We start from the raw sequence: 14463 nt of genomic DNA, 5'->3' as shown, positions 1-14463 counted from the left end.
GCATTTTTCTTATTCGTTTTATATTCTTGAAGTTTTAATAGAGAAAACCGAATTTGAGTAAATGGAAATAGTCCCCAATCGCAATGAAATCGATTAACTCTCCAATCCAACCCATCGAAGGCAGGAATTCAAAACGCAATCACTCCATAGAACCTATGTGGAAACAGCCAATGTTCTTAAAAGTAGACCCAACTAATAGTGAGCTATATGAATTTGTCAAGTCTGTAAAAACTTGAATTTCTTAATTGATAATCGTGCTATAAGAGATGTCGTTAGAGTGCCCAACTGATTCTGTTTAACCCTATAGTCATCAGGAACTCCAGAAGAAACTCTACACAGTTCAATATATTTTTAACTCATTTACCTGAGTTTGTTGCTTCGACAAAACGTCTCATATCGGAAAAAACAATCCTATCGCAATTTTGTTCAGACTGACAGAGAATAAGTTTGGCCATTCATAAGCTATTAAATCTGCTGTTTGTCAAAGGGCGAATAACTGTTTCCACTAGCAATTATGATTCGAAAACTTCGATTTATAAATCATTAATAAAAAGGATTTTATTATATGATATATTATATAGAGTTCATATTTTCCTAATAACGACGTGTGTCAGGCACAAGAGGCTGATCACCTAATTGCCTATTAGATTTACAAACGATCATGAAGTAGACCTACAAACTTTGTAGCGCCACTGATTTATTTTTATTTCCAAATAAAAAAAATGTACCCGGTTTAGTGTCTTTAGCTAGAATCAGAAAAGATCAAGTGTGTATCATTGTTATCATAAAAATATACTATACTAAAAAGTATTATGTGTAGAAAGTTCTCAGGGCTATAGAAAGGGGCTAGGGTAGAATTAAAACAACGTTTTGGAAATTTTCAAAGCATTTTATTTATGACCTTTAACACTGTGTATAATATATTTGATAGTACATTTAGAGCAATGAGTAATATTACCAATTACATTGTTCTTATTTTCATAAATTGAATGAAATCCATAAATTATATATAGAATATATATAATTTCATAATCATTCTCGCCCAACAAACAATCTCTATCGAATCACAAGGAGCCCTCTCACATCACTATAATAAAAAGCACTAAACATAAGCTCCCCCAAATATAAAACAAAGTTTTGAAGAACAGTCAAATCAAACACCCGCTACTCTATAAAAATAACAGTATAGCTTTCGAGTATACTCTATAAAAATATAATATATAATCCAGCTAAAGCTGCTATATTATCTAATTTAAAAAGATCTTTCGAAATTTCAAAAATACATAAGAAGCTCCGCAAACCTAAAAACGAAATAGAAAATATATTACCAATTCACGACACCACCGCGCCATCTGTAGCTATTTCTACGTAAACACAATTTTGCTATGCAAAATACATATCCTATTCGAAAGAAACTCATCGGAATGTTATAAAAATGACTAGAAAAGAACGCATTAAACATTATTATTGAGATCCATAAAATATGTGAGGTACAAAAGATTGCGAAATAATTAACAATTCAACGCAATTAATATCGAGACATACCATCACATCTAATGCAGAGGTGGCTACGGTAAGAGATTTTCAAGCATTAGTTTAAATATTCGAAATAGTTGACGATATGTCCCAACAAACAGATCAGCAAGTATCCAACACTAAGTATATTGTAATTTCAGAAATAACACATAGCATGCCTAATTTGGATAATACTTTTGATCTTAAAACTATTATTAGCTCTGCTAACCCTGCAAGGCACAGGCCTACTTCTCCCGATGCCTGCAGTAGGTATGACATCCCTATTATAATCTTAAGTAACTGCATGATCAATGATTCTACGTCAGTGTGCAAGCCTGTGATCAGATTCGTAACAAAAAAACGTGGTTTATCCTTCGGTTTAAGTTAAAAAGCAATCTGATTACTGTGACCGAAAAAAACTTTTTAGATTTATGTACAACGACCAAAATTCACTTAAGCTTAAAAATTTCAAGATCTTAAATTACGCTCAATAATTTTATAATATCGAAAGTCACCTAGAAGCGATAGGACAGTGACATTTACTCAACATTCATCGAAGCTGTAACAAGATTAAAACTGGACATTCGAGAAATTAACACCTACCGTCACATTTATCTACCTACGATGATACAACGAAAGGGCAAGGGTAGAACTATGAGAAAATAACACCGAGATTAACAAACTACGTTGTGATTGTATGCACAGCATATTTGTATGAACTACCCTATCACGCAAAACCTACGCCGCGTATGACTAGAATATTCCCAAACGATTTGTGACTTTGGACACTTCCAAAATGAACTGTTGCAAAACCATTCCTACCATAACATTAACCTACTTTATACAATCAAATTCAATCGTGATATATAAATAATCCGTAAATAAAATTGGACACATAAAGGGTAAATAATCTGGAACGCATATACTATATTAACTATAAATATTATAATAATAATGTATTTACAATCAATACTAGTGTTGTATGGAACAACGGGGATGCTAATGGACTGTATTGCGAAATGTGCTAACCTCACTGACTACATTCTCCATCCATCATTTGACATAGACTCTTAAGCAGATCATATGATTGATATTTGAAGTCAACACCACCACATTTTGTTGCTTATAATCGTTATAAACATTATCGCAAGGCTAGCACATTCAACGACAATAGAACAGAATACCACGTATGACGTAACGGACAACCGCCATCTTGATTCGGCCTTGAGCCTCAAACTTAAACCACTAGCATTCGGTCATACGTATATACAAGATAAGTTATTAATAAATTATGAAACATTAGACGAAAATCTAGATACTTCCTTTAACATGTCGGTTTGGTGTAAGTCGCCTCACTTATGGAGTCCACTCGAATTCGCCGATTATTTTTGTGCGCAGCATTAGACCATATTCTTGTTACATTTATAAGTGTTGTATATGTTAGTTTGTCTTTGCATACCTTACTACAGCTACCACAGATAATAATTCGACTAAGCGTTAAGTTAGAAAATTATCTACACATTGATAATGATAAAATTATTTATTAATGGCAACTATCACAATCATATCCATATAATCTTAAAACCAATACTAACCTGACGATATTGTTCAAAAAATTTGGCAAGAAAATTACAACATCGATGCAAAGACAATAACGCTAACAATTTGTCTAAAATCGATTACAAATACAATTCAAAGATTACAAAACAATGTGCGTCCCGCAGATATTAAAGCCAGCCAAATGTTACCATATACAAACATTATTGTTCTCCACAATCTGTAAATATCTCTCGTCTGTGCACCGGTTTGGTCCCAACTCACACTTGTCCATAGCAAGTCGAAAATATAAAATCTATAATTACGTATAGAACCGTCGCATCAAATGCAATTAATACTGAAAATAGCGATAACACATAAATATACAACTTATTTTAAAATATATATAGAATTTCAGATTTAAGTCTTTGGAAAATATCTTACTAAGGTAAGCAAATAATTTTTGGTAAATTCTTTTCTACCAAACCAGTCACGGAATTTTTCTATCCACTTTCGTCCCACGGGTTTTCCATTTTTGGAGAGTTCCTTTTTTCAAAGTTTATGATACTTTTATGTATAAAAAGCATCACTACTCCGCACTTTATTTTAACAATAGGTTTGACACATACAGTTTACAGGTCAATTGTGTCAAGCAGTTACAAAGAACACAAATCCAAGATGACCTATCCATCTATATTATCTATACCATATTGGTACGTAATACTTGAGATTGAATAATGTTTTCAAGAAAACGTTAGAAAATAATATCTGGTCTAGGTCTAGGAAATTGTTGAATTTAATAACAATTTAAATCTAAAAGAAACTACTCTCAGCAGTGACTTAGCGATATTAATTTACCAAATTCTAAGTAATATTAGATTTGTATTTCTTGTAACCGCGGCCATATTACCAGTAACAATTCTCCCGCTCTTTAACACAATGTGCCGTGACAATTCTTTCATAAACCCTAGTCGGACAAACATCAAGTGGGACGTAAGTGGAACTCAAAGGCCGGTTTCAATATCTGGCGGAGCGAACGGCTCTGAGAGGTCTATGCGCTATTCGTCCGTCGGCGACGCCTTTAATAAACGAGTATAGACTCCATTGTGAGGTCTCATGCTGCGAGCTGTCCTTTCTCGGGTGAGGTTTTGTTAGGTGACCCCTTTTCCCCAGTAGTGCGCCGGGACGAACGCGACCTGTGCGCGCACACCTTTATACGTGTATTTATTGGGCAGAGCTCGGGATTTCACTTAGGCTAATGCTCTTAAACAATTGAATGCTTGCATTGGCTTGAATAGTATGAACCACTTGAAAAGTTTCAGTAAAAGGACATTAGCAAGGTTTCAAGTTTAAAAGCAACTAACCTAGAATTTATAACATCTTTCATACATTTCTAATGCGTTTATCATCAGGCTAAACCCCGGTTCTGCGTTGGATTTCTAGATAAAGATACAGACGCAAAAGCATCTTCCGGAATAAGGTTATCGAAAACACAAAATTGAATGAATTTTGGTTAGCTAAACTTTTTACACTTTTTCTTTTAGTCTAGTCAAAAAGTTCAAAAACGTGAAAAATTGATTTATTGGTCCTAAAATGTGAGCGATTCGGAATCACCTCTAGAAAAATGTGAATGATATTTCCTTTTTTGTTAATTACTCGAAATCTATTAACATTTAAGCAATTTTGAAAAAAGCTCGTTAAAGAGGAGGAAATTTCCAATAAAAAAGTAAACTCCCGGAATTATATCTCCATTATTTATAATTTTAAAATGCTTAAACGTTAATATTTTTCGTGTTATTAACAAAAAACGAAATATCATTTTTTCCATCTTATGTTGTTAATAACAATTGCAATTTTTAACCTGCACCAAAATTATTCAAAAACATTTTTCTAAAAATATTAACCTTTATCTCTATTTTTCACGTTTTTGAACTTGTTGACTAGACTATTATAGTTTGAAATTATTTTCATTAAATTTTTAACCTTTCATACTTCCAAATATAATAACTGTAAATTATAGCTTTGTAGTCGATATGAATTTACAAATTTATTTACACAGAGAGTAAATATCTTATACTTGACTTGAATATATCCTCACCTGATTTGTCCAGCCAGTAATGGGTTGATGGCGTACAGCCAGTCGTGAACCTCTTTATCACCCAAGGTCTGGAGAAGGTAGCCACGCTCCTTGCTCACCACACTGCCGTGCAAGATATTGAGATTAATACGAAGATTATTAATAATTTACTATACATGGCACATTTATCTGCATGCATTAAAAAATATGTAAACATTTAAATTATGTTTCTTAATAATATGTACATTTATTTTTCTCTGCCGGGTGCTGTTGATTTTTAATTATTAATAATTAAAGAAAGAAAAGTCAATTGATCGATGGTCCAAATCACATTAATGAGTCATTTTTAATGGTAATTTTGTTACTTCTGAAATTATCTCGATTAAGTGGTAAATAGGAGATAAAAACCAATATCTGTTGAACTCTAATGAATCATTATACTAACCTGAATGTATTGGGCATGCGGACCATTTGTTCCTGGTCTTCCGAGTACTCAACGTGCGCGTTCGCGAGGTTGATGAGCGCACGTTCAATGGGATCGCGTTCGTCACGGTACATAAATACGTACGGCCGTCTCACCACCTGAAATTAATTTAGTATATTATACTTATATATTAAATATTTGTCCCTGTTTGAAGTATACATAGCATTAGTGAGTCACATATAAAAATCTTGCTTATATATTAATGGAAGAGAAGAGAAGACAAAAAAATAATTAAAACATTAATTTCGATTTGTTTTTTTTTTCACTAAAAATTAAGACAAAAATAACTAAAATGGATAACTTATTTTAACTTTGTAAACTTACCAGCCACCGCTTCTTCCAGCCGTGCGTGCCATGTTGGAGTACGTTAAGATACCCGCGTCGGGCCACTGCGGCTGATACGCGTACTTCCTCGCACTCGGGCACATAGAGGGCGCCTCCCACTCCCGAGACGGACATGGGGCCCATGGGCGCACCTACGCCGCAGCCCCAGCCCGATATGGATTTCTCGAGAAGAGCGCGCTCGGGAGAGCAGAGCCTAAAATAATAAGTTCCCAAAATCCTGTTCATTTTTTTTCAAATTCATAATTTTGTATTCGGAGAAACGTCAAACTTTATAGAAACAATTGTTTGTTAAGTAGTATTTGTATGTGATTTATGATTGAAAATACCGAAAGACACTTTGTTTTAGTTTTTTGTCAAGACGCAATGTAAAGAGGAAATCTTCAATGACAAAATAAATGAATAAAAAAAATTTTGGGTATAAAAATAAAGTTGTCAAAATCCAAAACAAGTTGTTAAAATCAGAGACAAATAAGAAATATTTATAGACAATAAGATCGTTAACTCACTCAAAACTGCTAGCACTGTGAATAGAAGAAAGAAGACTTGGAGTTGAAATATCCGCAGACACGCCTTCGTCGACCGGAGTCGCAGGAGAAACTGCTGTTTCTACTTCTTTGTTCGTGTTTGTGCCTATTCGTCCTGAAGAAGTTAAGTTAAACAAACATCTTAATATTTCTTTATCTTACTAACAACTACTTTGAAGTACAAAGATTTTAAATTTTTATTAATTAATTTATATATTATTTATGCATTATATATCTAGTATATAGAAATCCTTTCACCTATTCTTCCTCTAAATATCTAAAATATACAATAAACTATTAATAGCCCGGTCAATTTAGACATTTGAAAAAAGTATTGATACATTGTTTATAGATAATTTTATAATCTACATTTTTGTACTTTTATGATAAAACTTACCGTTTTGCTGGAAATCGTGAAAAACATTTTTTACCCTTACATTGAATAAAAAAAATCCATACACGGTAATGATGGTGAACTTTTAAATATTATTTATTATTATGTTTTGAACAATTTTACTGTTTTTCAGCTTGGTGAGACTTTATGTACCTTCACTCTAATTTTTTGGTCTAAATTGCCAGGACTATCAGGTCAGCACTAACAATTATATTTATCCTATCACAATACCTTGTATCAATTTGATGTATTTAGTGGTTAGTTCCTTCTCCTTCGGTGACATTTCCCATGGCTCATAGAGTGACTCGTCACGAGTGTGTGTGCACTCAGATGCTGCCTTTGCCGCCATGTTGCATACCTCCTGTAGGGCACACATTTTGAACTATCATAAAAACAAATTTTTTTTGTATCTTAAAGAATTTATAAGAAACAAAAAGTTAAATCAGGAAAGACATTTAACGTTTTGGAGGAATGAGAGTTTTAAAACACAATTTGGTCCTTCAATCCGGATTATATACCTTTTCTGTCTTAGTAAAGTCGTTTGGAGCTACAGTATTCTCATGCCCATGCCTCAGACGTTCACGAAGAGCCAGCAGGTGTCTTGTACGTCCCACCTGTTCCAGTCGGGTCATTTTCTCCAACTCCCACTGAAACATATATGAATTTTCAGAACTACCCTCAAATGTTGAGCCATACTTTTCAGGATAGTATTAAAGCACGCTATTTTCTAATAATTATCACACATGCTTAGCAACAAAGCAAGAAACGATCCACAGTCAAAAGCAGATATCAGAGCAAAGGCACGAAACAAAAAGACAGTACTTTACAATGATAAGCAAAATCTACAAATAAGCTAATAATGTATGATGAAACGAATCCCGTATGAGATGCCCAGTACACAAATTTTCAATAGCTATTTAGTATGAATGAGGAACATCGAGTGAGTGATTGCGCACATACTAAATAGCTAAGAAAACATTGTGGACCTGAAATCTATCGATAACGTTGAGGGGCCAATCATACATCACTTTGCGCCAAATGCGTTTCTGTACGAGTGAGAGAAAAAAACATCGTTAATGCACGTCGGTGCTGCAAACTGTCGATGCGTCGATGACGTGACAACGTTTACTTTACAGATACTGTAAATTTGCATACTTTGAACAATATTTGTAGATACAAAGAATTTTACAGTGTAAAAGAGACTAGACCAATTTCGTTTGTATTGTTTTAGAGTAAAAGTCATTTTTTAACACGTCTCACTTGATGTTCCGTGATTATACCAAATAGACAATGCTAGAGGACTCACCAGTACGTTGCCTTATAAGAATTGTCACGCGCTTCATGAATGCGCACCCTAATTCGATCGTGTAAGTATGTTAACACCTATTTGGTCTATTTCCTTCAATAACATAAAGTAATCAAATAATCAACTAATATTTTAACAAAATAAATCACATCAATCTCTGCTTATTTTCTAGATTGTGATTGAACAGGAAACTTAAGTTTTCTGAGCTTCGTACCACTGAAAGCTTCACAAACGTTGTCATGCCAAACAAGTATCAATATACACTTTATTCGCACTACGGTTATAGCATAGCAACAACGCTAACACTACTAGCTTCCGGTCAAGACGTAGCCATAAACTTGCTTATTAAATGGGTTCAATATATTTCTGATAATTTAATATTTGACCGACAGTTAAAAAATATTTATAGTGCATATTCACAGCCCTATTGCATTATCACATTCACCGAAAATATATGTGACAAAATATATTTCAAAAACTTTAACAATTCTTGTAATATCAGTTAATACATCTGTTTATATAAACAGAACGGTGAAATTACTAAATCATTGTCCTATTGATATATTAGACAAAATTATTCTCTCCCGATTATTTTCTTCCTATGGTTGGTATAAAAAAACTTTTGAGAACTTTTGCGTACAATCAATTCCTACAATTCCCTTTGCAAAATTAAGCATCGGTGAATGTGAGAGTAAACAACATGCACATATCAAGACACAGACCACTACAGCATCAGAAATCCGTACCTGATGGTCGAATATGAGGGAGTCTCCGCGAGGTCGCCATCCATGTAGGTTTTCCTCTCCGCGTACGTACGTGCCACTCGTATCGAGTACGCGTCTCTGTCTGCGTTGTACGCCTATAATAAATAACTATATATTAAGACCTGGTTGTGATCAGCCTTCTGTGCATAGCACACGATGTCAATTTGCGGTTAGTTGGCGATCTCTTTACCATGATTTTCTTCACCTTACGCTAGTTTTGGAGTTCAACTCTACTCAGTAAATATAAAAGATAAAAATGTCCTACCATGTCAAGAGACAAGTTTACTATCACTCTCTGAAGTCTGCACCTATGTACTCCGTTAATTCCTTTAAAAATATTAGTGCTGAGAAATAGGCCCTAGGTCGACCTGTGTTCCACAAAAACCATATCAGGGATCGACTGTATTTCTTTATTTTTTAATATTGACAAATTTTTAATTACTGTATAATTACTGAAGAGCTGTTAGTAATGATTAAAAACATACCTGGTTCAAGAGCGCGATGCAAGCTAAGTTCGTAGACGCCCGTAAGTCTGTCAGCCCGCGCCATCTTGGATCCAAACAACGCGCGTCTCAACGAACGACCCGTGCGAGCTTCACGACCAACGACAACCACTGACAGGTCTTTTGTTACTATCGCTGGACGACCGCAGTTTTCGATCTATATACATATAGATATTATGTAGTATGATAATGTAATGTAATGTAATGGTGAATGTGGTAAATCACAGAACAGATTGTATTTTATTTTTACTTATGTAACTTAAATGACGTTGTGGTTTATGACATTTTCTTTTGAATTATTGTATGTAAAGAGAGGATAAAACTTGCTGAGTTTCTTGCCCGTTCTTCTCAGAACAAGACCTCCTGGTAGTCTTGCGAACGGATGGCGTAGTTTTGCTCTTTCGCGAATTTTGTAAACGTTTTTGACATTCATAAGCATGCCTTAAGTCGCATCTAAACTGAATAAATAAATTTTGATTTGATTTGATTTGAATGACTCAAAATATCCATACTAATATTGAATATGGTTTGTTTGGTTAATTACGCTTAATTCAGAAATCACGTTTTTTGTAGGGTTTTAAGAGTTTTACTTACACAAATAAATCGGTAGAGGCTCTTTAATAGAATATATTTAATAGTTTGAAATTGTCTTTAATAGTCTCATCAATAATATAGTTTTATGAAAAATTATGTTGAACTTTCTAAGTAAACTCTAACTTTTTAAAAAACTGGCGCACTTTGTACGTGGTATCCATACTATGACAATTAACTTTGTTAGGCTTTTTAGTTAAGATTTTTAAATCAGAACATATATCATATATTGAGGGTAGGTTGTGTGCTACCCAAGTGTACAACACTAAACAAAGAACTGGGTTTCTTTGGCCATCAGCCCGCTATGGAATATGTCTGAAGTTGTTTACAGTACCAAGGGCTAGAACCAGTCTATTGCACAGATCATAGTCTATATCAAAGAGATAACGGGATCTGTGCGTTCGTTCGATCGTTGCGTTTACAAACGACATATTTATATGTTCGCAAAGTGAGTTAAAAATAGCGATAATGTGTTTAATATAATATTCATATTGCATGTACAAAGTAAAAATAAATCTTAAAATTATGATGTTATAAAATTTTTGAAATCTTACTAAAATATCGGTAAAATTTATATTTTTAATAATACCTCAAGGTAAGCGCTCAGTGTTATATAGACAACTTCTCCATTGGCGCTGACCCGGTTCAACAACGGGGACCCGTGAAGACTGCTATCCCATGCCGCTTCAAACCTTAAAAATAATCGACTTTTAATATCTTTTCTTAATGCATTAAGCAGTTTTACCCTTAAATTATATACCTAAATACGGCTCGATCGTCTAAATTGGGTCGTTCCCCTGGGAATAGGCCTAGGGAAAGGGCTCCATCTTCATCACCATCTGTGGTGTCTTCGTTCGCCTCAGGACTATTGCGTATACGACCTGCGACGGTAATTTACTAGTTAGTAATAAAGCACTCACATAATATATATTTATTAATTTAAAAATATATAAACTTAATAAGCTTGGAAGTAGTGCGTGTCAGTGCGCACTGTAACATGAATTTAATACCCGTTTGATTCACTCTATATTCGATATATATTTTGGGAAGAACATAAATACAATCAAATATTTTAATAAATTCTACCCCATATTTTTATTTTATTTTTCAAGATCATGTTTAATTGTATAAATCAGACTACTGGGGAAAAATGTAATTTCAATTTCAATTTCACATGTCCTTATCTTTTAAGACTAATCATATATTATCAATAAAGATTTTGTATTAATCTATTTTTAATCATATATTCGTAGGGTTGATCCCTAAATCAAATTATTTTCTTACCAACAACAAGCTCCCTGACATCAGTCCACTGAAGGTCTGAAGATGGCTCATGGAGAATTGTTATGCGGATACGACGTTGAATACCCTGATGGAGGAGGAACAGCCCACGGCATGGGAGATCGTCGCTATGTTCGAATACCTAAGTATGTAAAATTTAATGTCATTAAATGCCCATGGGCGTATCACTTAACATCTGGTGAGCCTACTGCCCGGTTACTCTATTTATATAAAAAGAATAATAAACGCGTTTAAATTTCTTATGTACTCACAGCAGGTACGTATTCCCCACTCGGTGCCAGTTCGCAGATCTCGAACCAGACCAACAAGTCATGCTTGGAGTGCAGGTGCGAGGAGCAGCAAGGGGGCGCCACACTGGCTGCCCCCCATTTGGGGCTCCTCACGGGGGCAGATATCGGGATGGAGGGTGGCAACATTCGCCGAGGGGGCGTACGACCCGCCACTGGGCCATCCTGTTTGGCATCCTAAAATAATATTTACGATAAAAAATACTGTACTTGGTCTAAAATTAAAAAAAAATCAACAAAAAATTAATTGAAGAATATAATAAAAAGTGCGAGAAAATCATCTATATTCCTTTAATTCGAACCATATTAATATATAAAAAAAACTACATATTTTTACATTTACCTTATGTAAAGGATGTTGTTGATAATGGCCAAAAACTTCAAAGACAATTGGTTGGGTTTTAATATATTCAACGAATGATTTCGTTACTGGAACGGTAATCTGAAAAATATACCATCTTTGTACAAACAAACAAAAATCATTTATTCATATAGGTACTTAACATAATGTACACTCATGAACGTCAAAAAAAAGAAATATACATTAAATGATCAAGGACGTAGAACGGAAGAGAAGAACTGGCAATAAACTCTCCGCCACTCTTTTTAATCGCCAAGTTCTTTTTACACAACATTTGTAGGAGCTGCAACCATAACACCATGTTCCATATGACATCTTGAGTAATAAATAATAATAAAATAAATTAAAAACAAAGATTTGTCCTCTATCAGCAGAAGGCATTGTGAAATAGGAGCACGCTCTTACACCGTACATGTATTGGAATTTCTAAGTATTAAATACATATATTAATAATAATTAGATTTTATAAATCTAACCTAATGCTGTCTGTCTTATTGTATGTTTTATCTTAACACGCAAAAAACTCATTAACTCGAAAATCAAAGTAATACTGAATTGATCTTACGTTTTGTACGTGGTAGAAACCAAGAGGCGTATTCTTGCCAGCATTTTTGACAGGCTCCGTTGAAAAGGCGTCTTCATTTCGATGCAAGAAGCTGAAATTACATATTTTCTTCAATATATATGTATTATTAAAAATACGTTACTATACGTACGTGTACGTATAATAACGTATTTTTTAATTTTTTTTTTTTTTTTTAATAGAAACAGGCGGCAAATACTGTAGTTTCGAGTTCCGAATCCATCGATTCGGATCCATATGGATATTTAGTGATGGCGTCGTGGTGAAAAATAATGATGTAAGTGGAATAAAAAATATATCGAACATTTCAACAGACCTCCATTAAAAACTATTTATTAATAAAAATATTATATCAAAATTGGTAATGATCGATTTTCATGAATAATTTAATTTATTTGTAGTATAATATTATTTATGCTTTAAACTCATTATTGATATCTTAATAGAATAGAATGGAAAAGTCATTTTGAGGTATATTTGGAGTTAAAAAGTTTAAAGTTTTAGCTGTCAAAAACTGACATTTACGAACTAACGTAAACGTATAGGTATTCTTCTAAAAGCAAAAAACTACCGCTCGTTCTCGTCTGTGATTGATATACGTACTTAAACTGACAGAATACATCAGCATAATCTGTGGACACGCTATGGGCCTGAAGTACTGTCACTCGGAAGGTAAACTCCTTGCCCGGGGTCAAGTGCTCTGGAAGCTCGTCATCCTTCAGCTCAGACGCGAGAGAACTGTCTCCGCGTCCGCTGTCTGCATCGCACTCGGCAGCTGCTAGTTCTAAATATATTTAGTCATGATTTGATTTTTAATGAAATTAATTATCAATCATTCTCTCAATAATTATTTAAAGTCGGTATTTTGATGCATATTTTCAAGTTCGCATCTGTGATGACGATGATGATTGTCCTTATACAGATGTATATATATGGGCATATGTATATTCTTTTAATATAACTATAACTTTATTTTTTTTAAAAAACATGCTTTTTTATGTATCATAAAGTTTTCTTTTTTTTTTCATTTTCATTACAATTAGGAGTCCATATACATCATGGACAACCAACAGTATAACAATCATCAAACTTTACTTTTTTTCAGTTACTAAACTATCGCCGAGAAAACTTGTCTTCCCTGGTAAAACATAGGGTGCTGGAAGCCCTAGGATTCATTTCCAGGAGTTTTATTAATTCGAGATGGCTGGTAGACTATCTAACCTATGAACTGTGGGGGGTCTTATAAGATATTAATGTAATCAACTTCTAACTAACTTCAGTTCAATTCGATCTAACGAAATCAGTTTCAATTATCCACTCCAAGACGCGATATTTTATTTACCCGCATTTTTGAACTCTTATAATCAAAACAATTAATAGCACCTTCAATCTTAATGTTGGAGTCCTGGTCAGGTCTATCTTCTAAATTAATCGCGTTGTTCTTGTCTATGGTTGACAAAGTCTTCAATCGTGACCGGGTCGGCACGATGTCGTCATCGAATGAAATCTTAGCGGACTGTTTGACGCCCGCTACGAAATCTGCGTTATCTGTAATAATTTTCAAATTATTCTTCTGTAAAAAAAGCAAATAGCTGAATTTTGGCTAAAATTATAGCAGAATAGTTTTTTAACTACTATTTATTATTTACTATTTATTATATTTTTTTTTAGTGTTGTTGTCATGTATTATTTTTTGTATCATATATAAGTGTAACCTGTTGTGGATGCATCCAGTGTGTTTGTATTTGTTTTATTTTTGACTTTGTTTTTATTAAGGATGTCTCTGTTTGGTTTCCCAATAAATAAATAAATAAATAAATACTCTACGCGACCAAGAGTTTCTTTTTTTTTTTTTTTTATTTAAAAAAAAAAAAAGAAACCAGAAGCCAGG

At 33.7% G+C, this 14463-nt stretch overlaps 1 protein-coding gene across 14 annotated transcripts in view; it reads right to left on the bottom strand.

Annotated features, from left to right (window-relative positions):
* Positions 1-868: 868 nt before the first annotated feature.
* The window catches only part of LOC110995457 (kinesin-like protein unc-104), a 74014-nt gene continuing 60419 nt past the window's right edge, over positions 869-14463 (bottom strand). For 9 of the 14 annotated variants that reach the window (XM_045632810.1, XM_045632809.1, XM_045632819.1 and 6 more), the window contains 17 exons: positions 13956-14120; positions 13176-13356; positions 12555-12645; positions 11972-12070; positions 11593-11805; positions 11324-11462; positions 10800-10920; positions 10629-10731; positions 9431-9605; positions 8928-9040; positions 7394-7522; positions 7107-7236; positions 6464-6596; positions 5937-6150; positions 5574-5710; positions 5150-5251; positions 869-4261 (listed from right to left, as the gene is read on the bottom strand). In XM_045632810.1, the coding sequence (XP_045488766.1) occupies positions 4069-4261; positions 5150-5251; positions 5574-5710; positions 5937-6150; positions 6464-6596; positions 7107-7236; positions 7394-7522; positions 8928-9040; positions 9431-9605; positions 10629-10731; positions 10800-10920; positions 11324-11462; positions 11593-11805; positions 11972-12070; positions 12555-12645; positions 13176-13356; positions 13956-14120 (2438 nt within the window). In that variant the 3' untranslated portion in view covers positions 869-4068. The remainder of the gene's footprint in view (positions 4262-5149; positions 5252-5573; positions 5711-5936; positions 6151-6463; positions 6597-7106; positions 7237-7393; positions 7523-8927; positions 9041-9430; positions 9606-10628; positions 10732-10799; positions 10921-11323; positions 11463-11592; positions 11806-11971; positions 12071-12554; positions 12646-13175; positions 13357-13955; positions 14121-14463) is intronic. The other 5 variants (XM_045632818.1, XM_045632823.1, XM_045632822.1 and 2 more) reach the window with 2 other exon arrangements.

This window comes from Pieris rapae, chromosome 21 (genome assembly GCF_905147795.1).
Source record: "Pieris rapae chromosome 21, ilPieRapa1.1, whole genome shotgun sequence".
Lineage (NCBI taxonomy): Eukaryota > Metazoa > Arthropoda > Insecta > Lepidoptera > Pieridae > Pieris > Pieris rapae.
This window is presented reverse-complemented; position numbering and strand designations above follow the sequence as displayed.